This window comes from Amblyomma americanum, chromosome 2 (assembly GCF_052857255.1).
Source record: "Amblyomma americanum isolate KBUSLIRL-KWMA chromosome 2, ASM5285725v1, whole genome shotgun sequence".
Taxonomy (NCBI): Eukaryota; Metazoa; Arthropoda; class Arachnida; order Ixodida; family Ixodidae; genus Amblyomma; species Amblyomma americanum.
In genome coordinates, this window is record NC_135498.1 from 90,556,579 (window position 1) to 90,584,210 (window position 27,632).

The 27,632-nt window shown below is 43.3% G+C and overlaps 1 protein-coding gene across 1 annotated transcript; it reads right to left on the bottom strand.

Moving 5' to 3' along the window:
• Positions 1–5,655: 5,655 nt before the first annotated feature.
• On the bottom strand, positions 5,656–27,339 carry LOC144119868 (evasin P983-like). The gene is made up of 5 exons (XM_077652387.1): positions 27,265–27,339; positions 23,634–23,663; positions 21,084–21,148; positions 16,505–16,573; positions 5,656–5,673 (listed from the first exon to the last, which is right to left on the bottom strand). The coding sequence occupies exons 1-5, from the start codon at positions 27,317–27,319 to the stop codon at positions 5,656–5,658; spliced, it is 237 nt and encodes a 78-aa protein (XP_077508513.1). The 5' UTR covers positions 27,320–27,339.
• Between the last annotated feature and the right edge of the window lie 293 nt (positions 27,340–27,632).

Below are 27,632 nucleotides of genomic sequence, written 5' to 3' on the forward strand. Positions count from 1 at the left end.
GGTGCGAAGAGTGGTATCTCGGTGGACATTAAAGGACCGTTTCGTTTCGTGCTGCACAATGAACTATTATTTGCTGTTCATGAAAGCGTTTACATCTCTTTAAGGGTGGCTATTCAGAAAGCTTGTAGCCTTCCTGTGTAATCTTTCTTAAAGTTATTTGCGTTTTACTTTCACTATGACATAACTTCTAATGAAAGCTTTCACGCACCCAACTGAGCATTTCCAACATTCTTGTGCTCCACCTGTTTTGTACTAGATCTCTTTAGTCAAACTTTATTGCGCGCGAAATGTGACTGTGAGGAGTGAACGCGTAGTTGAAGTTTCTAGGGGGGCTGACGGATTCCTGGTCCTTTGAAAACTAACAGACGGTAATATAGTTTTCATGGCTTACACTGTCTTCGAGGGGCTTCTTGGATTTCTAAGTGTTTAAAATATACAATTGAAATTTCGTAACCGTCACTTATTCCATTTTTCAGGTTAGGATTGTTTTTAACGTGACTAGCTACATGAGCAGATATGCTGCGCTTGACTGAAGAACCCTTGCTATTTAACTCTTTGGAATCTGAGCTCGTAAAACAAGGAATTGCTTCGTTTTCCTTTATAGCCGTGCTTCTGATATTTTATAGCCACAGGTTAGAATCCAGTTTTGGCTTCCGAGTTGAACGAGTAAAGAATATTGGTTCCCCCAGTCAGCGATCATTGCAGTAGCGGGAAGCCTGCTCAAGAAACTACACCGAGAAGATAGACAAGCCATCGCCAGAGGTTTCATGCAAGTAAAGCAAAAAAGAAAATAAACTTGACGTGTTCCCGTACGTCCACTGTGGCTCTCACTATTTAGACAGGGCTCAAGGAAACTTAGGCGAGGATGTGGTTTTGACGGCTTCCCGCAAGCTTTTAAGTCCTTGTTTACTTTCAAGCCGGTGATTGGCTAAAATGCTGGATTGTTATATGAAGCATCCCACCAAGCTCATTGAGATGGGAGTGGGCGTTCTGTACGAGATTCCTCTAAGATGTGGGTGTATTTATATAGGGCACACTTGGCTTTGGTTAAAGGGGCACTGCAACACCTTTTGAGCACAGTATATAAACAATCCCTCGATTGTGTTGCCATAAATAGCTTAGCCAAATAATCTTCAACATTCAGCACAGAACCCGCAGTGTAGTTCGAAAGTTTGCGAGCTTTTTCCGGAGACTTTTCAAACTTCCGCCCTGTTCTGTGTCACGCGAGTACGTGTTTAGGTTTAAGGATGGCAGTCGGTAGCACTCTTTCAGGCGTCACACAGTTTCAGTGGCCCCGGCCATCCAGTTTCGTCACTCCTGCGTGCCATGAAGCTTCGCCTCCCGGGGAATTCCCGCGCGCGTCAGCAGCTCAATGGTGGAGCGGGTCGGGTGGGTCGAGTGGAGCAGCGCCTGCCTTTGTGCGTGCAAAAAGTGACGAGAAGAAAGAAATAAACTGGAAGACAATGAAATTTCTGTTTTGACGGCAGATTGCTGGGCTTCTTCAGAGAGAATTAACAAAATTCTTACAAGAAGATACTCGTGAAGCGGCCGCCTTTTAATCCCAGCCGTACCGTACCTTTTGAATAGTGTTTCTCAGCCCCTTCAAAGGTCAGCTTAGAAAACGCGCTGTTGTTCTTAATGCTAAAGATGGAAGGTACCTGCCTTTCCATGGTAAAGACAGTAAATGTTGTCCACTGTACAAGAACACAAAAGGCGCTCGGAGGCTAAGTTGGCTAGGGGTAGTCCTCAGCCTTACTGATCTAAATGTTGGGATCGGGCACGTGGGTCAGCGAAACACCGGTTGCTTTCCTTCTCAGCAAAATTTTAGGCAACGGGTAGTTTTCATAGTTTTATCACTACGGCAGCACCCATGTTCAACGTTCTTTGTGATCTGTGAATTTTTTTCTGCAATATTCTTTACCAATACTCTAAACGCAAAAATTTCCGCGCTTATGTTAGGTGTATGGTTGGACTTTCACGTTTCTTTCCACAGTTCTGCTTATGGAATAATCTTCTTGAATAATATCTTCAGCTGTCAGCGCTCGCCTCGTCCTTGTTACCTTGTCTTGGGTTTCCGCGCTAAGTATTTCTTTCAAATACACTACCAACAAATCCTTCACATTCGGGAGGTGCGGGGTTCGATCCCCAGCGCCGCCGAGTCCCCACCCGTGATACAATGGGTACAAGCTTTCCCTGGTCTGGTGCTCGGTTTATGTAGGGAGAAATCCTTGGGAAATAGGTCTCCAATCCCACCTTGATTAGGCTAAAAGCCTTGCGTCATGGCACTATTTGACCACAGATGCCCATGCGCCATCAAAATCCATCATCATTGCCAACAAACTCTAAGCTCCATTTCGCTTAAGTTGGAATCGATTGTTTGAAGCACTCATAACACATTCGATTTTATTTCCAGTCATCACCAGCCTTCTGTGTAGATATCATAAACTCATCAAAGTGAGTGCTTCAAATGTGCAAACCCACATGCGCCCAGGGTGGTTATCGGCAGCCAGAAAACTTACGCCAAATTTTACCACTTGCGAGAATTTTTAATCGTCATTTAGAAGGCTTTCACCGTTGCATTAAGCCGAGATGCAAAATTGCCCACATGACGGCATCTATAACTGCCAAATCACTGCTTCTAACTGCCAAATAAAGTAAAGCTCAGTTACGCTGTGACACTTCACAAGTGCACTCAGTGCGCCATTCTGGAAAAAACAATACGTATAACAAAAAGAGACTTCCCTATTTCTCTCCAACACCCCAAGAATTATTGCGCTTCCTTCATCAACCTTTCGTTATAAACATTTCGTTGTCTCAACACATCAGGATCCCAGACAGGAATGCGTTGAAATAACAGCCACTATTTTTCAATTAGGCTTTCGGGCTCATCACGAAGGGGAAAGCGAGTTAGTTGTGCAAATCGGATACCAGACACATTTACCACACCGTGTACCATGTTACCGTTACTGGTACCGGAGTACCGGGAGCCCGCGCGCAGCCAGTGCGCATGCGCGAATCACCTTGATGGCGCCAGATGGCATCAGGTACTGGACAGCTGCACGCGCGCCTGCAGCATCGGGACCAATCAGCGCGTGTTAACCAACGGTGGGCGGGCTCCCGGTGCTCCGCTAACGGTAACTTAGTACATGGTACGATAAAGGTGTCTACTATTTCTACTGACCTGAAAGAAAGAGCAAGAGAACTGTTTCTACCCGTGCTGGTAGCAGTTGTACTTCGTGCTTCCCTGTTTTCAAATTTGCGTGTCAAGTATGCATTAAAATTTGAAAAATTATACTCTGTCTGCAAAGCTGATATTGCTGCTGCATGCATTGATTTCGCTCGTATGCAAAATCTGTAAATGTTATGTTGATAACTGCTTGCTTAAAAGCCTGCTATATTTGGTGGAATGTTCATTCCAAAACAATCCTGTCTTCAAAACTGAAATGTCGGAAATAAGCATGAATTTTTCGTGGGCTCTGCCATTTATGGCACTTTACCGGGTTCAATGTTCTTCACGTTATGTTTGATTTTTTGTGGCATTCCAGTTTATAAACTGGCCCATAATTTTATAATACTGATTCTGGAACAAATCGTGCTATTCCAAAAAAAATTGGTGATTCGAAATATTTGGGTTTGGGTTTTATGCAAAAATAAATAATTATTACAGTTTCGGTTTGTGTGAGGACGTACAACGGCCTATTTCTTGATGATTATTTTCAAAAACATCTAAAGATAGCAGGTTTCAAAAAGAAACTTTGTCGATTATTTTTATGTTCATTTCTTGCAATCATTTTCACCATACTTTCCATTGCTCTGAGTAGCACTGCCGCGTCTCATCTGGACTTTTCTGCCTGAATTTATACACCGCGAAAACATTCAACATCACAGCAGCCACTTGTATCACACAACAGCATTAAATTACTTTCATGATACATGTAATTCAAATGCCTGTATAGATTCGTTCACAGGGTAGACTTCTATTTATAAAGCTGAAATTTGGGCGAGTTGTTATGCATTCATTGTAGTGAAATAGTGCTTGTTTTTTCTATGTCCCGCGCTCCTGTGGTCTTCTCCTATAATAAGTTTATATTGTGCAGTGACTAGCACCTTCGCTGGTTAATGTACTGAACCCAAATGTTGCTACTACTAGCTGATCTAGGTCTGGCAGTTTTTTCTACCCATTTGAATTCTTGGTGCACCGTTGTGCCATGCTAAACAGCGAAATTAAAATCATGCTATGAACGGGCTAACTCTATCAGCTCAAAAAAGCAGAAGCGTGCTGGCTTCCTGGGCAGAGTAAAAATTAAAAAAAACCTAAAGATCAATGCTTGAGTACACTGCATTCTGTTTTCTGATCGTCCTATATTTGCAGGGTTATCATTTCTAACAAATAAAGTATGAGCAGCTTTTGCTTCATTGCTAGACTGCACTGCAAAAAATACTAAAAAAATAATTGCTCGAAATAACAGAATGTAAGTCGCAGAAATATATCCGCCTACCACTGGGGCGTTCTGCTGCATAAATGCATTCCCACTGGTTGGGCTTCCGACAGGGGATCTATTACCGCGCCTTTGCCTTACTCTCCTTCTTCAAGAAGTTCCCACACAAACCTATGTCTTCCATCGAGGCTGTCTCCTTCTTCTTTGTCTTCGCCGCGGTGGCTCAGTGGTTATAGCGCTCGGCTGCTGACCCGAAAGACGCGTTTTCGATCCCAGCCTCCGGGGTCGCATTCCGATGGAGGCGAAACCTTAGAGGCCCGTGTACTGTGTGATGTCAGTGCACGTTAAAGAACCGCAGGTGGTCGAAATTTCCGGAGCCCTACACTACGATGTAACTCATATCATGAGCTACTTTGCCTATAAACCAAGCCAAACCAATCACTTTCTTTGTATTCTTCATATTCCTATCCATCGGAGCAGGCCTGGATAACATAGATAACCAATCCTTTTCCCTACGTGGTCATGTGTGGACTTAATTGTTGTTCAGGTGAGGTTGGACCTGCATAGCGAACTAGTTGTTAATTCCAATCGCAGATTCGGAGTACATCCGGATGAATTTTTTCTGCACTTTTCGGAACTAGTCATTTGCAACGGCACATCTCAGTCGTGGATCGCTTCTTTCAAGGGTGGACCAGGAGCAGTCCAGACTGCTGCGGCTGAAATCGCCGGATACGACCGAATGCCTTCGTGGTTTTCTTCCCGCGCCCGTTCTGTAGTAGAGAAGGAGCGCGAGAGAACGCAAGCAACGCGTGATATATATTCTTTTTTAATTATTAGCGCGATAACGCTCGCAGCTTCCTCTGGCCGAAGCACAGGTGTTTCGAACGCCGATTTAGGGCGGACGCTCCCCGATGTAGTCGGGTACTGTGTCAAACAGCGATTGTATCAGTCCGGAAACCGCGTCGGAAATTCACAATAGGTGAGCTCTGTGATGTGGACACTCAGGTGTTGCCACAGAAGTCAGGCTTCCATGCACTAGAATGCCTTTCTGCACCAAAAATAATTTCGCACCTGCTTTCAAGAGGAAACTAAATGAACTGGCTAAGCGCAAGACCCTGCCAATGTAGCTGCTTAGTGCACGGATTGTACCATACATAGGACTTACCGTTAAGCGCAAAGAGGACGAGGCAACTTGCAATCACGCAGAATGAAGTTTTCATAGTGTAGTGACTTCCTGCAAGAGAACAGTGCCCGGTTAATTATCACCTTTCAAGATATATTTATCAATTGTTGTTAGTTTCGTCTTCATATTTACACGCTGGGGCTCTCTCAAAGCATTGAAAGGTAGACGTTTCTTAACATTGTGTAGCATTACTGTCTTATTTAAAGATAGCCAAGTCAGCGCACGCATGGGTGACGGCAAATCTCCAGGCCTTGGAACATATTCTTACAGATTGTATTTACAGGGAAAGTAAGGAGGATATTCGTAAAAAGAGAGTAAAGAAGAAAGTCGGAAAATGTTTAGGTTAGCAATTACTGCCAAAAATTAATATGTTCTCAGAGTGTTTGAAAGAGGTACTCTCGAACGTCAGCATATAGCACATAGGCACAAAAGTTTATCCATGGCGACTCTTTCTACCTTCGCGCAATGTCTTCATTCTGCCCGGATATATCATGTACATTAGCCCCCAATGAAACGAGACCCAGAATACTGAGACGATAACAGAAAGGCCGTGGTTGACGGAGCAGAATATTAGTGCAGAATATTTTCACTTCTAAAGTGCCAGACCGTTTCTTGGAACTGCTTACGGCACTCGTCTGTATTTCCGCTCAAGCGGCTCATGTATCTCACTTTTTGTGCCCGGTTTGTATGTGCCCTGTTCGCATTTAAATAGACGCTGGTGGTACTAGCAGGTGTTCTTGTCGCTGCAAAAGACTGTTGGCATCAACCATTTTAATGCTAAAGCCTTATTAGTCCCATTACGAGAAAATCCAGCTGAGGGTAAGCTCTGTAGTGCAAGGTTAAGTTGTTCTCATCATCCGTTGCAGTCTCTGGTAGCTCCACATATTATTAACAAGCAGTGACTTGGATAGCGCAATGGGTAGGAGCAAGGTCACCAGAGATGAGTGTGAACTGCTCTATTGAACTGCATCAATGGACAGCGGTGTTTCCACATCATACTTAACATTAGTGGTCATATTGTTATTTCTCCTTCAAATGTTCCTTCATTTCATGAGTTCCGGAAATGACAATCCACAACGTGCACTGCACCATTCATTCAAGCAACAAGAGTACATTGTTTCCAAAGCTTTAATTCCTTTCGTTTAAGATGCGTCGGTCTCCCTTTCTTTCTCTTCTCTCCGCGCAATCGTTCCGGTCCTTCATGACTGCAGCAGGTGAAGTACTACAAAGCTGAACGCACAGTAATAGCGATTACTCGAAGCAATCAATTAATATCGATTGCGTGGTCCTAAGGGAAATGCAGGGAGCCGCTGTGTTCCTGTGAAGCTGTTCGTTAGGCTCGATCGACGAGTCATCCACGCGGACAGTAATCTATTGCTTGTTATTCACTCTCGCATGCAGAACATTCTATTTCTGCCGATTATTTGCATCTTTCAAAAAATATGCATCAAAGATTGACCACTCCAACCGAATCAAAATATAATGTGCCTAATATTTTATTAGCATGTGAATGTTCCGAAATTCTGCGCGCCCATAATCGGCAGCATCTTTTCTTTTTTTCAAATCTCAGAGCAGTAATGTATTCCAGTCAGTTGGACTACCAAATTTAAACATCAATTTCCGCCTCAAGATGACATTTTTCTAACAAATAAAAGTTTTACAGTTCATAAATTTAGCATTTATGGTTTTCAAAAGCCTTATGTCTCTTGACAACAATTCTGTAGTAATTTCCAGAAAATTGTTATAGAGAGCCCGCCTGTAAATAGGGTATTTTCCACAATACAGCGCACCTGATGTATATTCTGCTTAACTCCATTATGACCGGCAAACATATTCTTTTTCAACGTTTTCCGCGCCCCAAATAAAGCCTACAAAGGCCAGGTGGGCAAGCATATAAATATCACAAAATCTCGTAATGTAAGCGATTCGAATTTTCTGCCTTTTTCAGCAATATAAGAAAGCGCAGAGCACAAATTTAGGAAAGCGCTTAATTTCACTTTTCAAACATGTACAACCCGCCGGTTGTGTACGGAAAATTACGGTACTTTAAACAATAATAGCCCTAACTAACAGCATATGAACTATTTTCACTGTGCTTGAAGCAAGAGAAAAATGAGAGTACTCACAGCGGTCGAAGCAACGTCTCAATCGATAAAATTGTTCTACTGGGGGCCTTATAAACCCTTGTTGTTCACGATTTATTAAAATGTCAATGAATTTAATTTCGCATTTCTTGCTTCGCTCTCAGGTTTGATTTATTTTTTGCTTCGCTGCATAACATTTGCCTTCTAACTGACGTCTTTCACACGAAAACGCGAACAGCTCCTACCTATTTATTGTCAGAGTAGAAGAAATCTTTCCTTGGTTCCTCACATTTTTACTTTCCTTTGTACTTTTCTTTGTACTTTCATCTGTAAACAGTACAGACAGAAGATATATCACTGATCTTTCTAAACTTTATGAAAAAATTTGTTTGACTTTTATGTTTTCTTACGATGAGGAGAGAAAATATTCAGCCCTGTTATTCAGGCAAGAAAAAGAAAGCAAGCGTTCATTCATGTGAAATTTTTATTTCTTTTTTTGAATTCAGTGAATGAAATAGAAAGTGTATTAGTATTAGGACCGACCGAATAACATCGCATGTTCGTATGTGGCAGTTTTTCCCAAAGACACAGAATGGGAAATCTGTTCATAAGAGCTTCAAGGGTGAGGAAGGCACCGGCAGCGACGCAGCGAGTTAATACTGATTATAGGTGTGTGTGTGTGTGTGTTATGCCTTTTTCCCCTTCTCTCTTCCTCCTTTTAGTCCCCTAATCCCTCTTCCCCAGTGCAGGGTAGCCAACCGGAACCCCTTTCTGGTTAACATCCCTGCCTTTCCCTCCTCCTCTTTATCTATCTATCTATCTATAGAAGGAATGCATTGCCATGACTCTTACAACTCTTACAGACGTGGTGGACTAAATAGGAATGACAAGCAAATCCGAAAGCCCGGTGCAAATTTTCTTCTTGTGGCCAGCACAAGCAGGCGGAATTGGTGCAAGAGAATTCCGCCTGGTCGCCGAGTTTTGAGTACTAGCCTTAGTGCCAAGGCAGAAAATTGAGTGAACATTACCGTTGATACATTTTTCTCCGTCACTGAGGGAATTCCTTTGACCTGCTTTAGCAAATGCTGTTGAATGTCCTGGAGCACTGCTTTGCTAATCTCTATTCGAAACTACAGATCTCTGCTCGCCACCTAATGTCCTAACCGAGAAACTGCCGAACTAGGTGCTCAAGAAACTAGTAAAGGGGTTTGGTTCTCCGTCACTCGTGCGCTCTAACACGACATCTTTTTATCGACTCCTCGTCGTGATTACATCGCGCGAAGAAAAAAAAAACGAAAAAGCGAACGTCGGAGGTCTTTTGCTGCGTTCCATTTTGTGTGCCTTCTAGCTGGAAAGCCCATGACAGTGGCATTTCATAGTTTCCCAAGGAAACCACGTGACGCGCTCCACGAACGTTATTGAATAAAAGACTGAGCTGTGTAAAGAAGTGACCGCGAACATGTTTATCTGTTCGAACCATTTCCTTCGGGACAACTTATTACTTCTCGGTTATCGTCAAGTTAACTTTTCATCACTCATTTATTGTGCCACAATCGCTCTGTGGCCGCAATTTCGTTTCGCTCACCGTCATTAACCACTGAACATGTCCTAGAGCTTTCGCCGGTTTCTAAAGCTGTTTTGAAGTTTCTATTATTGATGCTTGCTCTCAACGAGTAATCCACGATGTTGACCGATGTTGACCGTTGTGCTATACCACTGAAAATGTTGTGGTGAAAAAAGCGCTCTTCTAACCCTAAAAACCTATTTTTCAAAATTTTGCTAAGTTATAGGCGAAACACACTCTATGAGCATTTCCGCGAAAACCGTGGATCGACTTGCTTGTTGCAGTGAAAAAAGCTACAGAAAAAGATTTGAGCTTTTTTAGAAGAACCAGTATTGCATGTACTTTGGCCTAGGAGCACAGGGCGTATGCACCATATTGAAAATGTGTTAGTAAAGGTTGATCCTTTTTAGGACTGCTGTTTGCGAACACCTTCACAATAATAGACCGATGCTCTGTGCTGCTTCAGACCACGCCGGACTCTCTGATTAGGCATTATTCTCTTGAGAATGAAATGGTGCAGCTCACGCAGCGACCTTGACGTCTCTACGCCCAAAACTGTAGCACAGGGAGGCGACTTAGGCATGTTCATAAGCGTGGTTCTCCAATCCGATTTCGAAGAAAGGGTTGGTTGGTAAAAGCCGCTCGCTATGACGAAACACCGTGATTCCACACCACAACATAAAATCCAAAGCAAAGCTCCAAGCGAAAAGGCCACCGTGGACCCGAATAGGACGACCATTCCTATTTATGGTGTGCAGTGTTGCTGACAGGTAACTTTTGCAGAAGTTGCGAATTGGAGCTTCGAAGAAGCACTATGACTGGCCCCAAAAAAGGTGTTCGATGCCACTCCTGATCGGTCGCCACTCCTTCATATAAATGGATTTATTTAAGTGGTGTGATCGCATGGAAACAACGCAATGTTGTCTTCACGGCCTGCCTACCTGACCTAACACCATTACAGATATCGCCGGTTATCATGTTTTGAAGGCGAAAATTTTAAAGTATCAAATTTTGTCTAATTACTATGGATAATATTTTAATAAAAATCGTTGCTCTTTAGAAAAACTTTTTTCAAGATGTCTCTCTGCAACACGAAATTCTGAGTTCCCTGTATATTTGAAAAATTGCACGCTTGGGTTTTCTTTCTTTCACCTGTTAATGTGACCACGTTCCGATGACAATTGACTTCTCTTTTTTCTTCTTGCGCCATCACCTTCTAGCAGACAGTATATAATGCTCATCCTAGAGCTTTGACGTCTGAATAAATTTTTTTGTAAACCATCGTGCGCCTCACATTGTATTTCAGTTCGTGTCAACCATTAATGGTGGTTATGAGGTGAAGGCGCAAAACATTTCTTTGGCTGCATATCAAATAAAAACTAAAAGCATCTCTGCTTACGGCTGCATTTTATTATTACGTCACTCTGTGATATTACATTTTAGTCCTCGTTAGCGCTTGGACGCGTTAAGTAGTAGGCGGCTTTCACTGCTGCTCATGCTCCCTCGCGGGAAAGGACGCCTTCGTGTAGCTTTCCGCTCAAAAGCTTCTCCTAGAACAGACGCCAATCGCAGAGCGGTGGCCGCCGCTTTCATTCCATAATTTTGAAAGGAATTTCAAATAATTTCACAGTGCGAGCGAAATGCATCTGTATGTTTTTTTTAATTTTCTATTTTAAAGGGCGTCAGTGATGAGTGATTCAGGAACTATGACATTAGACAGAAAATAGCCTGAGGCTGTACACAGGAAAAACACGTCAGTAGAATAAACCTTCAGAATATGATACACTTAAGCAAGCTATAAACATTACTCTCGTCTCCTACGTTCATTATAAACATGAATGGAAATTACTGTCACTTGGGGATCCTTTTGAGTATAGTTCACATTTCAACATGGAAAACTCAACATAGACTCTTAGCATGTGGTAGCAGGGAAACACAAATCGTATATTTTTGTTCCTTCCAACTTGACCGCTCTGTTCCTAGAAGCAATTTTCCACTGGAGCGCTGCTACACAGCTATATATGCATGCTGGAAAGGCTACGCAATTTTACCTAAATATTTGGGGTCGAATTGAAATCCTCTCTGGTTCCGGGATTCAAACCCAGCACCAATGCCTGTCAGGAGCAGCGTTCCTGTTAACTAAGCACATTACTGCACCAAGCGGTGAGGGGGACGACGTCGTATTGGTCAACAACTCGAACCGGAAAGAAAGCTCCTGCAGTGCACTGTGGACAAAATACTTCGTGACGGAGATTGCTGTCGAGTGTAAGCTATAAGCAGAAAAAGATACTAAGGTTCCTCAAAAGGTATACAGATTTGAAGACAAATTTCTAGTCTGTTGTAGTGGTAGGGCAAAACTTTTATTCGGTGAAAAAGAAGAGTGACTAGGGGCCTGTCCTCGTTCTGGGGTTTTCAATTTACGAGTCTGGAGGGTTCTATCGCGCTGAACCCCAGATCAGCCGTCGGTGGACGCACAGGCTAAGGCTTGACAGAGCAGCTTCCTATGAAAGCGGACTGAAGTGCGGTATGAGTGTTTGCTGAGGGTGGGGGGTTATACACTGCCACATGGTCTGGTAGAGAGATGGTTTAAACACCAACTTTATATTGTAGCACCCTCTCTTGGGCGGCGCCGACAACCCGGCTAGCGCGCGCCACCCTGCGAAGAGGATAAAGACGGCCCCTGGTCGTGGCTCGTGCAGCCACGGCTAGGCAGTTCTGTTCTGGTGTCGGCTCGTAGCTGTGGTCTCGTTTCCTTCGCTCCTGGGGCGTTTAGCCTACAATATCATTATTGCTAACAGCTATTATGCCCCGTCTTTAGTTTTGTTTGATTGTTTGCTTGTTTCGTTGTTTCCAATGACGGTTGTACTTCTGATGTTTTAATATTTATTTTAATCAAGTATATGATAATATTTACCTCACGTGCCTACACTCAATATTGCAACGGTTGCTGTTGCCAATAGGTGTCATTAGTTTATCCCTTTTATTATCCTATTACAGCATTTTGATCTGAGACCGCTTTCTGCATGAATGATCAGTTTATACTATGCTTCCATGTTGAAAGTAAATAAACTTCAAGCTTCAAAAGTGAGAATTTTGTTCAAGTTAGCACTACTTGTGGAGTGTTTTGCAGTTTAGGAAGGAAAACTGCGAGTTAGTCTTGTAGGCTTCCATAGTGGAAAAAATAACAGGGCAGCAAAGACGCAGACGAAAAGAGAAATACAAGACACTGACACGGCGCAGTGCAAAGCCTTAATGGGTGACTAGCGAATTGCGACGCCATGAGCTCCAACAGCTCTTGGCTGACGAAATGAACCGTCAAAGCTATTGTTCTACAAAACAGGCCGCATCTGATGCTCCCAAGAGTTCACTTAAAGGCGGTGTTTTTTTTCAGCTTTGACCTGGCATCACCCCCGCACCTTATCAGAGCGCCAACAACAGCGAAGTGCGGCGTTGCATAAAAGGCTTAGACACTACAGCATCGATGCATTGCGCAACCACTAGCTGGTGCGCAAGATGCTCATACCTTATGTTCCTACCTCTTCCCTTTAGCGCATACTTTGAGAGCGTGCAGTGTAGCAACTGATCGTTTACGAAGGAACGAAGGAAATTTATAGGTAACTTTGAAAAAGAACGCCCTTTTAAAATTTCCAATCTGCAATAAAAAAGATTACATGATCGCACTTAAGTCTGCTTAAGAGCGAAAATCCGAAATCCTTTCCCTTTCTTCAGTTTCTCCCTTCATTTTTCATTCGTGCTTTTTCATTAATATTTTTGTTATTTCTTTATTTTATTTATGGTTTATTTTATTTGCGTTTGTTCTGTTTCTTATTGATTTGTTATTTGTTTATTTGCTATTTTTCTTTTGATTTGTTTTTATTTTAATTTCGTTTTTATTTCTTATTTTTTTACTTTTCACGCCTATCGTCATCGTCGCTATACCAACTGTCATATCGCTATCATTATCACTACTATCACTATCTATCTCTAGCACTATCACTATCAGTAGCTATTATTATCACTACCAGTATCAGTACCTATCACTATCAGTACCATCACTACCCCTACCACTATCACTATCGGCCGTTATCATTACATATTTCTTTCTTATCAACTGTGGCTTAATCAACTGTCACCATTTATTTTAATTATCATACAACTTCTCAATGACAGTTCGTGCGGACATCTTCCGTCTGCAACTTCCGTCCACGCCACTTATGAGCCCAGAAAGGCTTACGCCTTAATATCGAGCAAGCCGGACTAGTTCAGTGTCGTCGGAGAAAAGTTGTGTTATCGCGAAAAGTTGCAAAGAAAATAACATCATAGTAATCGATTGTTTTGTGTAAATGCTCAATTACTGCTCTGAGGCTATCACTGACTGCAGTAATCAATTACATTTCAGGAGGAGTAATAGTAATCGGTTTCTAAATTTCTGTAACGTGTACAAGGCTACTTGTGAACAAAGGACTGTATTCTGATCGGTATGTCATTTTTAATCTCTTTGATGTCCTATTTTTATATATGGAGATGATGTTAGCGTTCTTCCAAGATACCGGTACGCGCGAGGTCTTGTGGCACTGCATACGTAGGGTACCACAGCGTCCCCACAGCCCATGAACAGATTTGCAGCTACCAAATCCTCACTGGCCGCTTTTCCTTTTTGCAGTCTATTAGGGGTTTCTTTACTTCTTCTTTAACGTCTGTAATGAAACGCTTCTTTAGGGCCTGGTCGTTCTTAGACAATTTCACAGTCTGAGAACGTTGGCTTTGGAAGCGTTGCCTGCTATGTATGAAAAGGAGTATAATCGCTTCTCTTTTTTTTTCATGAAAACTAAACAGCTAAGCGTGATAAATGCGTAAAGTTTTGCTCTTCACAAAAATTTGGTCAAGAAAGTGGACCAAAATGTAAATTTTTGTAAAGTGGTATGAAAACGATACTCCTTTTTTATATAGTTTAGCGCAAAAGCTCGAACTGATAAAAACGAGTTGACGGGTTTGAGCAGCTGCCAATTTATTTCGCAGGTAGTTTTACAGCAATAGTTTTTAAACGCGCGTTCCTTGGGTTTAGCATCGGCGATGTAGTAGTATACAGCGCATCCAAAGCGTGATAACCAAGGTAACTACCGTGGACGGAGAAGGAGGAGGGTTGCACAGACATCACTCATTCAGTCAGCGGAATGCGCCACGGCAAAGCACCGTCGTGACTGGTTTGAATTCAGTGACCAGGGTAGTTCCGCTCCCTCGTTAGTCTTTGCACTGCTGTGCGAACCTTTCGAAACAAATGCACAGTCGGGCATAGTTTCGGCACTTGGAAACTCATCTCTGGCCACTTCTCAGATCACAAAGCTTCCTTCATGACTGTCGAGGGTATAGCAGTATATGTTACATTTTCTTCTAGACATTTTTTATTACACACGTCTTCGAGAAATGCCTCTGTTTCTCACAAACAGGCACAGTCAAATTTGCGCCGCTCTCCTAAAAAACCATGCTCATAACCCCACAGCGGTGTCCCAATTGAGATACAGAAAAACAAGCTGGAATCGATGGCGTTTATTTCTCATAGTCAGCGCCCTTGTAGCAGTCTTCTGTTTTGTTGTTAGCCTCGCAGATGCCGTTTCTGCACTGTCCTAGTGGACATCTGGCGTAGCGGTATGGGTGTACCATGTTCTCCCACACTCTGCGAGTAATGTTCTTACGGGAGCAAGAACAAAATAATACGTGAGAAAATGCGATTTAGCGTGCAACAAGTTTTATTGCCTCTCTAAACTAGCACGAACGTCACCTAATAGTATACGTAGCATGCGCATAAGATGTAAATAAACGATTGTAGCACAGCATACCGGAGATCCATTAGCGGAGACGTAAACCGGTCTACTGGGCGCCGCCTCCCCTCACGCGCCGTAAGATGGGTACAGCCAGGCGGGGTCGTTGCGCGTGCGCAAGGCTCCCGGTAAACCGATATACTTCTCTGATAATACGTCTGCTGTATGCTAAAAACGTCTAAAGTCTAATAACAACTTGAGCGCAGAGCCCAAAGTGCTTTCATATATTTGAAGAGACTAATGTACATCTACATTTAAGCAAAGCATAATGCCTAGTTTCGTCCAGAGGTATAATAAACGGACCATATACCGGGTATCCCAGCTAACTAGAGCCAAGGGTAAAAAATATATTTTTAAAGACAGGCGAGTGAAACCACTTGCACATTGGTGACAGCCATCATACGCACCACAGGCATTTTTTGTTTAGGATTTAATTAATAGTTTAATCAAGTTTAACTACCTAAACAATTCATATTTACTTCAGACAACAAATTGCATTTCAAGACTTATCGAGCGCCTTCAGAAACACCGTTCGATCATTTACAATAAGGAAACCCTCTGTGTGTCTTTTTTTCCCAACTCCAAAGAAAGCCCGCGAAATACCAAAAAAAAAAAAAAACACGGGACTAAAGCACTTGCGCGCCACGATCGTGCTGCTCTCAAGCGTGGTTTGAGCAAACGAAATCACCTGCAGCCTTGACTCGACGGCCTCCAACCAGCGGCAGGCCGATATGTTGGCGGCGGCAACTCGCACCGTCCTGTGTGCCACTGGCTGACGCAGACGAGAAACCACCGCCAACATATCGGCCAGCCGCTGCTGCGGGGCCGTCGAGTCAAGGCTGCCGGTGATTTCCTTTGCTCAAACCACGCTTGAGAGCAGCACGATCGTGGCGCGCAAGTGCTTTAGTCCCGTGTTTGTTTTTTTTTTTTGTATTTCGCGGGCTTTCTTTGGAGGTGGGGAAAAGAGACACGCGTGAGGGTTTCCTTATGGTAAATAATGGAATGGGGGGTTCTGAAGGTGCTCGACAACTCTTCAAATGCAATTTGTTGTCAAAATTCAATATTTATTTAAATAGAACATTAAACTCAATTGCACTATTAAATAATTCCAAAATAAAATACTGTTTGTGGTGCGCAAGATGGCTGTCACCAATATGCAACTGGTTTCACTCGAATGTCTCTAATTATTTTTTAACCTTTGGCTCTAACTAACTGGGACACCCTGTATATTTTTTTTTGCCTGGTGTAACACTCCTTAAGTGCAAAACTATGCAGATTCTGATTCATATAATCCGATGCAAACTACGTATCAAGATATATGAATATGTGTGGCGTATTCCAAATTTAGTTGCAAAATTTCCGAGCTTATGTGAGAGGAATAAGCGTGCTGCTGAAAACTATTAAAATATACTTACGTAGCAAGATGTGTTGTCTGGTACCTTCGAGATTCCGGTACCACATTTAACACTGCATCCAACATATTTCTGCCGAAGGAAAGATTTCAGTTTTAATGATACTTCACTAATCCACCAATTTTTTTGCTATCTGTACGACCTGCTATGCTGAACAAAAGGCTATTTTTGGTCGCAGTGGCCCAAAATACTACGAAGCGTAGAGCATCTTGGTTTGAATTTGTCCTAAGAAGTTATGGGTTCAGCTGTGAAAGGGTGCCTGCAGGCAGAAATACAGATACGACTGACTATATCGCAATGCCCGAATGCAACTGAGGTGCGTTCGTATGATGGCGCCTGTTATGTTCTCCAAAAACCGTTGTCAGTTTCAGGGTGTGCTTGAAGGCGGGACATTATGTGCAGCTTTTTCCTGCATGCCTTTTCCCCGAGCCCAGAGGACGACCGCCTCAAAATACCCCAGCTTGCTCTTCTCGTTGCAGCAGATCACCACTATCAAAGCTGCGCAACACGCTTAACGTTTGGTGTTAAAATAGGGAAAATACTGCAACTTAGTTTTCCAGCTTCGCGTAGTCGCCGTCCCGTCCGCCGAGAGAGCACGTGCGCCTCGCTAAAAAAGTTGGCTTTGGTTTAGCTATGGTTAAACCTGGAGTGACGCGAGAGCTACATCTGCCTGGATACGCTCCTCTCCTCCTTTCCTCCGCTCTCCATCTTTGCCCAGCGGCTCCGCCGAGCCGCCTACTTATAGACCTCCTGCATGTTTACAAACAAACGAGGTGGCGCTGCAGTCGCTAGCGGGCTCGCGGTGGGCAAAAGGCCAGGGAGTGGCGTCGCGGAGAGGTGTTGAGCGCGGGCGTATTCAGGCGTATTCAGAGAAATAGTTCGCCGCTGTGTATTGTATACATGGTTAGTAGCTCAACAGAAAACGCTGGTGCTGTTGATTTCTACGCTAGGCATTGAATAAAATAAAAAGATTTTGACACTTTGCACTTGCCCCAATGATTTCACTTCGGAACAGTAGTGAGGGGAAGTGCTGGCGTTCTTTCGGCAGAGCAGACGTGCGCCGCACCGTCTGCTGACATACGTACGTGTACAGTGCTCTGTAGCGCGTGTAGCACGTGAGCACTGTAGTATGTGTCGCGCTGTGCGAAAAGTGGGGACAACGTTGTGTTCCCGATCTCCTCTGCCTCGCTTAAGCGCTATTTTTAGACGCAGGATCACGCACCAGCCAGGCCGGCTTTCCGTGTTAAACTGGTCGATTTGGTGAAAATTTTTGATTTCTGGAATTATTTTCTTCCGTATCCCTGCATAGGGTCTTCTGTTTTGTGACGTAAAAATATAGCAAAATATTCAATAGAGGTCTATAAATTGCGCTTTTAGATGTGTGGTCGTCGAAAATTGTGGGGTAATTTCTTTGAGGTTTTCTTTGATTTCAGTGCCGCATTTCTTTGACCAAAGCGAAGGCGAAGAGGCCATAAACGAGGGGTTAAGGTTCGTTTCTGACCTTTCACAATCTTTTCGATTGGCATTACTCACCCCGTCATAACTTCGTAACGAATAAAATCGAATGATCCTATTTGTCGCAAACGATTCCTGAGACATTGAGGAGTTTAACAAATCTCTCGATTTTTTTTCTACACGTACAGTAATATATGTTAGCTATTTTTTTAAGAAACGTTGTCATGCAACTATATGCAGCATAACTTCTGACCATCTAAAAAAAGAATAGCATCATCATATATGCAAAACAGGGCCTTGTGAACGTGCTGGAATAAAAAAATTTGCGCCCGCTCTACACAATTATTTAACGCCTTGGGGTCACTTGACGAGGGTGTTAATTATAATTGCCCAACTGCACGAGGTATAGCTGAAAATAAAACGCATTACTGAACCTAGCGTAGCAATTTCATATTTGCACGAAATCTAGTTACATATCATACGAAAACACTTCTCTTTGCCGCGTACGTCCTGTCTCAATCTCGCTACGTGTCTCTGTTAGTAGCCCGGCTGCAGCTGCTTCTTTCGAAACAGGCTGCGTGATCATGTACTACCTCGTGAAACAGCTTGTGACACATGCATGTCGCAATGAAAAAGCGTGTGGCTTTTAGCACACTTGAAGTATTCTATTCTAAGCACGCCAACGTGACCGCGCAAGAATGACACAACTTACCAGACTTCTTTCTACTGGAATCAAATAATTACGTCGGTTCCCCCCCCCCCCCATATTAAGAAACACTTTCAAGTAAATATTAACTGCCGTAAAACGCGCCATTAAAACATGTTGTGCTCTTAACAAAGAACGCATTGGTGGCGAGTGAACCTGCTGGCGCCCGTGCACACCGGCTCAAGGTGATAAATACGTGTGCAGATACATATGCACTTTTTTTTTACTTGCGCAGTTATCAGCCTACTATACTGATGTCCAGCTAGGTGAATGAATACAGCAACTCTCATGTTATTTAAGTACACTCAGTGCCAGTGCCGATCAACTCCCAGACTTCGCGCTTTACTACCGTGGCCCATTCCCTCTTAGCCAGTTTTCTAATGCGGTATTTATCTGCGAGAAACATATCGAGGCTAATTTAAATTTTCTTTTATGCTACTTTGCGGATCCAACAGCAAACGCAGCTGGTCAGTATGCATGCTGCTTCTGCAGTGCGCAGGCATGATGCAGCCGCCGGTATCTGCGGCAGCTGCGGTGTATAGGCACGGGCAAGCGGAAGCTGTTTTGTCTACCAAGCGAAAGTCGCTGCTGACATCAGCGCCACCGCATCTTCGTGACATCGCGGGGTGAAGGAGGTCTATACAGCTGCGACACCTCTCCCCTTCCACTCCCCCTCCTCACTCGACACGGCTCATGCGCACAGCTGTTGCAGTTCGGTTTAACCGGCGCGCCGCGCCGCCGGCAACAGCAACTGATGCGCACCACGTGACCAACCGGCTCAAGGCCACGGCGCCGCCCCGCAGCTCAAGGAGTGCCACGCTGAAGGCTCGAAGAGTGCCGTAGTGTAGCTCTCGCTACAAAAAATAGTAAAACTTTTTTGGGGAAAGTAACTGACGGAGTACCTGTCTCGTATCTCGGCGGACACCCGAACCACGCCGTAAGGGAATGCATAAATGATGGAATGAAAGAATAAAGACAGAAAGAGATGCCGTAGTGGAGGTATCCGGAATAATTTCTGCCACCTGGGGATCACACAGATCACGGGCGCCTTTTGCGTATCGCCTCCATCGAAACGCGGCCACCGCAGTCGGGTTCGATCGAACCCGGGTACTCCGGATCAGTGGCCGAGCGCCCCAACCACTGGGTCACCGCGGCGGGTCTAACCTCGTCTCGTCAGATGGGGCGAACGCTGTCCAGGAGCCGTTTTTTATACACTGACTATTTTCCGTTCTTCATTTCATGTCCATTCGGCACTCTGAAAGTTGTCACTCAGTTATACCCACGCTTTCAAGCGTCTTTTGCAAGCGATGTAGTTATGATATCACCAATTGTTTACATATTTCACGCAGCTGCTTTTGCAATGAGGTGCAACTTGAGATTTTTTTTCTAAGTGTACCAGCGGGGTGCTCTGCGCGCGTTGTGTTGTCTCTTTTTGACTCGCGTTGTTGCCTCTGCCGCCTTCAAAAAAAACCGTTTCTTCTACGAAGAAACTAAGGAACAATAAGTATCTTCTGTATCTCTGGCTGGCTGAATAATATGGGATGCTCAATTAGGCAGCTTGTTTTTAATGAACTGCCAGAACGGCATAACGTTTCTTCCGCGGCTCTCGCAGCAATGTGACATATTCTACTCACAAACTTACCCTTGTAAGCAAATATACCCTCCACCCATATCAGTTTGTCGTGACGTAGTTTCACATGAGAGTCATTACCAAAGCCACTGTGAAAACCACAGCCTTTGCTAAAAAAAATTGTGTGGAATATTGCGCTCATCTTTGCACCTTTGCGGCTTCTCTCATAACTTTCTCACCAGTTACGGTGTGTGCGATTTTATTCACTCAGACCACGCAGTCCTTATTGTGTAAAGTGAAAAGCGAATGGCGTAGCTGCCAAAGCATGGCGCTTGATACAGATGGGTGCGAATCAAAATAGACAATCACCATTGCTAAACTCAGAGTATTCTCAACAATTCGACGTACTGTTACCTTAATTCACAATGAAATTTTAAAATTTAAACCTTCATCAAAATTTCTTTCTAGAAATAAGAGCGGCAACCTGCATTGCAACGTAGGCAACCGTTTCTTTAAAGAAATTCTAGCGCAAAGATGTTGTGAAACGTATACTTGTGAGTTTCGTTTTAAATCGCCTGGCGTATGGTCCAGGCGTTGAAGTTACTTCCGAAGAAAGTGATAAGGTATCAAACTAAACACATCTTTTTAACTTGGGAGATTAGTAGTGGTGCACAGCTATGGAATAATGGGCTAGTTAGTAGAAAACTCTTGGCTACGAAGCTCCACCATAAAAGAAAAGACCACGCGCAGAAAACCCACAGGACAAGCGCTGGAATGTACTAATCTTTGTCACTAACAGTCCTGAGTACATGCCCAGGAGTATGAATGTTTCTATAGAATGAAGTACTAACCGCCATATTATCCTTATAGTTGCCCAGGACTGGGATAGGGCATCCTGTATTTCCATAGTCGTATTCTAAAATTTAAAAAAGGTGAATTAGTACGGCAAAGTACCTTCAAAAACGTCATCAGTCAAGACGTTATGGAGGGTCGCTGGGTTATATTGAGACTATAATGCCAGAATTATCATACATTGAAGTGCCTATAAATTCCTCGCCAATATACAACCGTTCATTGCCTTGCAATCAAACAGCTGTTGTTTTATCAGGTTCGTTTATCTAATTCCTTCTGGGCTTGGACACTGTATTGTCCGATTTCTTTTCGGGTCATAAGTGTAGCAACGTTGTGGCTGTTATGTAAAAGGAGAGACGTAAACCCTCTCACGAAATTCGAAGTAATCAGAGGTTTCCTCCATGCGCTGGGTGCTGCGCACCCCTTCCTTAGCAAAATCACTTGCAGCAACAACAGTGCTGGAGAGGCTGATGCTCAAGATTGACACAATATCCAATGCCTCGTGGTCATTTCACTTGACAGCTTTCGGCGATAATTGCGCTTTTTAATTGTGTTGTCAGCCAAGGATGTAGATTTTGTAGACGAAAAAGATTCCGGGAGGTCGTCGAATAGCCACCGTACGGTGTCCATTTTGAACTTTGATATCTCACGCTGCTACGTGTCAGCGACCCCTTGAACAAACCGCTCGTCGACACGAACAATGTCACTCACGCCGAGGTGTTTTGTTTTTCAGAGAGACTTACATGCGGGCATTCGAACGTAAAATTCCTAGCTTACTTGCGCGGTATGACCTGGTTCCGCTTTTCGCGCCGTTCACCTCTTTGGCATTAGAATCAGTTGATACAGGTAAGCCTCCATGTTTCCTCACGGTCACTTTAATGTTTGTTTTAATGCATTCAGTTGGACTGAATGCTTCCTTCTTAATCTCTGGCTATTCGTTTCTGGCAGTGGTACTAACTCATCGCTTACTAACGAGATCTCAGAAGTTTTACAAAGACCGTTGTTTGGAGCACTCTTCTCTTTTATTTAAATTAAAGACCTCTCTTCTACAGAGTCTTCTAGCAGCCGTCTTTCTGGAGGCGACATTGTTTTTTTTTTATACCCAGCAATTCTGGACTTAACGGGAAACCATTTATGAACGCATTTTTTTCATATATTGTAAGATTTCACTATAACAATCAGCATATCTGCAGATCACCCGACTTGCAGACTTGAGTTTTCTTTTCTATTAACGTTTTTGCTATCGTCAAAAAAGTTCCGCATTGGTTTTCTATGGGAGTCTTAACTGTGCGATGCTACCGATGGAAACACTTACAAAAAAAGATGCTGCTACATATCAGAAGAATAGACCATTGCCGTCAATATTACCATAAAAGCATCTTAGAAATTTACAATTTTGAAAATATTTGACCGAAATTGTTGGACATGTGAGAAACAAGTAACGATAGCTACATTCACGCCCTTAAAAAAGTCCAGTCTTACGGTTTTGATTAGCGCGTACATGATAGGGAGGACGCAATTAAACCTGAAATGTACACTAAGGCGGTTCCTACTATAATTATTGCTCTGAGCAAAAATTGATTTTTTTAATCATTCTGGATAAGTTAAGGACTGTCTGGCCGCAATAGACGCATTATTGTTGAGAAAAGTTTTTTTGTTATCCGCCGCTTCATTTAAAATCACGACACCTACAATAAGAAGGACGTTTTGACTAGCGTTTTAAAATCACTGGCGGTGTAGCATATCCTTCAGAATCCGCACACAAAAGTCCGTGTCAACGCACGAATTTGACTTGCGAAATCATTCGGTAATGGTGACAGCAGTGTATCGCTCTTTGTTTAATATAAGCTTGTAAAAAGGCTGTCATCAGTTAGAGTGGTCTCATTGTGATTAAAATATGGTAATCTGTTGGTGCACGCTGCCTTCATTCTTTACAGAATGTTCACTTAATAAGTGCGACTTATTCAAGCCTCGCGCTTTTTTCAGTTTCCCTTGTTGTTATCAGAGCGCAACTTCTCTTGATTGTGTCAATTTCTTACTCAAAGAATTGGCCATATTATCCAACATAATGGAGACTGTGAATTTTTATGGCGCAAGGATATCTGCGACCAAAGAGCGCCATGGCACAAGGCATTTTCATCTACAAAAGGTGGGGTCAAAGACCCAATTTCCATGCACTTCTTCCTGAACAAGCCGAGCACCAGGCCAGGGGAAGCTTGTAGCTGTTGTATCACCGGTGAATACCCGGCGGCACTGGGGTACGAACCCCGCTCCTCCCGCATGCGATGCGGATGCTCAACGACTGGGCCATCACTGCGATGCGTATTCTCCAACATATTAAAGCTTCTCGGGTGTCTTCTTCAGTAAGATTGCGATTTTCTGCTGATAAACCTGTTTATTTCTCTCTCCTCTCCATCACTGAGAGATGCGCTGTATTTGATACCTTTACTACTACACTTTATATACAGGGCAACACTACCAATTATACGACTTAGTTCCTGGACAGCCCAGAAGAAAATTACACTCTGCACAGTGAGCGGTACACTTACCGCCATCAGTTTGAGTCTCTTCAGCTGATCCTGCATGAAAAAAAAAAAAACGCATGGCACGTTTCAGGCGCATAGCTTGGCAACCAGCTTTTTGTTATATTTCACATCTTTTCAAAGGAGAAGCAACTATGTTCTAGAGCAATAAGTGCATCGAAAATGATATTTTAGCCATTGCTTTAGCGTCAACAACAACGCTCACATTGAAGAAGGCATTCACACCCGGACGGACGCTGCACTCGGAACAGTTAAATGCTAGAAGGCATGCCTTAAAGAAAAAACCTGCTTTCCACATGCGCTGACATACTAACAAAAATAATAACAAACTCAAAGAAACACCTCCCAAAGGCAATACGAGGTCCGCTGCACATCATGGCACGTGTTATGTCGGAGAAAAGGTCCTATCCTGACCTTTGCATATACCGCCGTTTTGCTTATGCAGTCCGCGCCGTTTTCCTACTGCGAAAAGCTTCCCGCAGTTCCCAGGATAGCACTCGAGGTTCATTTACCATTTTTAACGGTATTCTGTTTTTACTGGCAAGTGGGCCCACACAAAAGAATGGATCCTAGGTTTTCAACGAAAGCTGTGGTTTTCTCTACACGTGAGCAACGTCACTATTACGATTTCGCAAAAATGCAAGTCAGGGGCCAGGTATAACAAAATGAAAAATTTTGTCGAGCCCCATTAAGTTTTCACTATTTATAGAGGCAACTTGTTCTATCTGAGGCGTCGGGAAAACTTTGTTAGCAGTTTGAATTGCGCTTCGAAAAAAATCACAACCACTCTTCAATGTTCGGCATTACAAAAAAAGGAACGAATGAGGATCATTACTGGACAAGATAGAGTTAGAATTGACGCTGAAACGCATGCGATATATTCTGCCCTCCTTTCTGCTACCGTCAGCGAAAAGTCGTACTTCAAAACGCTTTGTTAGTTAAACACAGAGTTCAGAGCACTGCAGTAAAGTGGCGCAAGAACGCATGCACTCACAGGATTTGTAATCCGTATACGACAGGATTTCTGTGAAAGCCTAAAGAAATGACCAGTAATACCTTGCGCTGCTACAAAAAACTGCATACGCAGATTATGAACCCCCTCTTATATTTAGCGCTAAGTGAAATTCAAGTAATTTCTCACAGTTAATCTTAGCTAATCAACTATTTGGGAAAAACTACAGAAATACTCTGATTTGCCCTCCATGACGGCAGATACAACCTTTGTCCGTAAAATTCCGAGACCGAGTCCTGACACTGAGATCGACTGAGTTCCGAGACTGAGTTGCCAAACTTCACAAAGCATTTTATGTTTACACGCTCTTCGAAGTGGACGTCCATCTCTCCACATTCGCTCACCGTGGAATCCACAGACGACTAGTGACAACGTATTTTTCTACATGTAGTGCCATAGAGCGGCTGCCACAGCAATTAACATAAATATCTCAGTTTAGCCCGAAAAGATGGCGCTATACATACGCACGAACATTTGTTTTGGTGATTCTTTTATAGAGAATAAAATAAATCAGTTTCGAATATTTACGGACCAATGTTGTATCATGAGTTGGTGTTATGTAACTGCAACATAGGCATATAAAAATTTGTTTAAGCATTGACTCATGTTACATGACACACCTTAATATAAAGGCTGTCCCAACCAATGCTTAAGAAAGACTTGGAACAGCCTATCCATCAATAATGTTGGAACCGCAGTTTTTAGGAACACGCTTTTTGATCTATAGCGATAGAATCTGTGTCATTGTTGTACTGGTGCTTGCGAAGAATAATAAACAGCTGAGTCATGTTATCTATGTAAATAATTATCCAATGTTACTAAATAACTTATCTCTGATAGCGAGCAGTTTATCATTAGAGTTAGTTTAGTTTGTGGGGGTCTAACATCCCAAAGCGACTCAGGCTATGAGAGACGCCGTAGTGAAGGGCTACTGAAATTTCGACCACCTGGGGTTCTTTAAGGTGCACAGACATCGCACAGTACACGGGCCTCTAGAATTTTGCCTCCATCGAAATTCGACTGCCGCGGCCGGGATCAAAACCACGTCTTTCGGGCCTGCTGCCGAGCGCCGTAACAACTCAGCCACCGCGGCGGCTATCATTAGAGTTAGACACGTGGCTGTTGTAGGCGGTTACTAGAAGGAGGCCACCAGTAAGGCGCTCGTACTTTTCAAAACGCGCGCGCCTTTGACGCGCGTGAGGCAAAGTTCACCGCTACCACGACCACTCGTGCCGCTACAAATGACCCCGTTCCACACCCTCTAGTGGCCCACGGCTCACTTGTAACGTGACCGTCCCTCTTTATTCTGTGTTAGGCCAGAGCCGCTGCGGAGGAGAGACCGAGAAGATCATTTGGCAGGTGCGCTATGGGCTGAAGCGTACTTCTTGGCGTAATGAGCGCTCCGAAAACAGATGGAGATATTTTCCTTGGCACAGAGCGGAGGATATTTGCGCTTCAAAATACTAAACAATTTTGTGGCTGTTATTAACAGCCACGATCTCTAATTGCAATCAGTTGCATAATTGCACTAGTTAGAAAGCTGTGTGTTACAAATTAGTTCACCGGCTTGCGAGTCAGCTGGAATCAGTTGTTTTTCTGGTCTCCGCCAGAACTGATTTTACTATGCCGCAAAATCCGTCTGTATGCCCCTATTCTTTAAAATAGCCTATTCTTTAAAATAGCAGCGAGTTTCGTTAAATACACACGCGTTTCTTCTGCTAATGATAGAATGTAACTCCACTGTTTTCAATTCAGCTGATCATTTTAGTAAATTTTGTGATTGCGTCTGCGAAGATCTAGATCTCTAATGAATTCTTTCCGCCCCTGCATAGTTCGCAACGTGTGTTCGTGATAAAAAGCTACTTCTAGTAATTAAAATTTATTAATTCCAGAAAAAGCTGCGGTAACGTACTCGCACCTTGTAGAGGTTAAACATCTAAGGCAATAAGTTCAAATCGACACTAATATCTATTGATCTTTCGTCCACTCCTTGGATTCTTTGTAGTCTTATTATATTATCACAACGACAGCTTGAGCCGCTTTTATTCATTCTGTTGCACAACTTGACAAAATACCGGAGCGTAAATTAATTTCACAAAATAATTGATAATAATTTGCATATCTATACGGGTTCGCTGCGTGCCACTGTTGCAGAAATGCGTTGGAGTCTATTGTGCTTTCAAATGGTGACCTCTTACCGCACATATACCCTACTCACTGGCAGAAGCTGCCTCGGAAGCCTCGTCTATTCTATCAAAGTTATCTTCACCATCTTCCACTTCTTTCTCTTCTTCGTCCCGAGCTTTCCCAAGATTACCTGGATAACATGGATAACCAATGCTTCTACCTACACGGCAATGTAAGCTGCATACGCTACGCGGGATCGTGTATACAATCTACACTTAAAAACATACGGATAGTCTTTATCTTTAGGCAGGCAAGCACGGATTCGCCCTGTTACGGATGTGACAGCTGTAGTCGCGAAAGTCTGGCCTGCGTGTCCTGCAAAGCTTTTCAGCCTCAAAAATAAATTTCGCAGCTCAGAGGCAGCTAACTAAACAAGTTACACGGAAGACATTGCCAGCGGTCATAATTTATTTGCAGGTTGTACCCTCCTGGACTCACCGTTCAGTGCAAAGAGCACGAAGAAACTCGCCGTCACGCAGACCAGTGTTTTCATTGTTCAGTATGGCAGTCTGCAAGAAAGCAGTACATTAATGCTATACTTCAAATATCATCTTTCGAGATGTTTTGATAGACTGCACTTAGTTTTTGTTCACATGTAACTGCGATCATATAAACTTGTTTCACGGTACACGTTCCTTAACACTTTGCAGTAGTCGTGGCTTTCTTAACGTTAACAAGGTCACTGCATGGACGACGGCGAATCTCACGGCCTTTGAGCTGAAACTCGTCAATTCTATTTATGGAAGGGATAAGCGAGAGAGATCATTGGCCACATTCTAGAACAAGAAGGTCGTTAAAGAATGGGG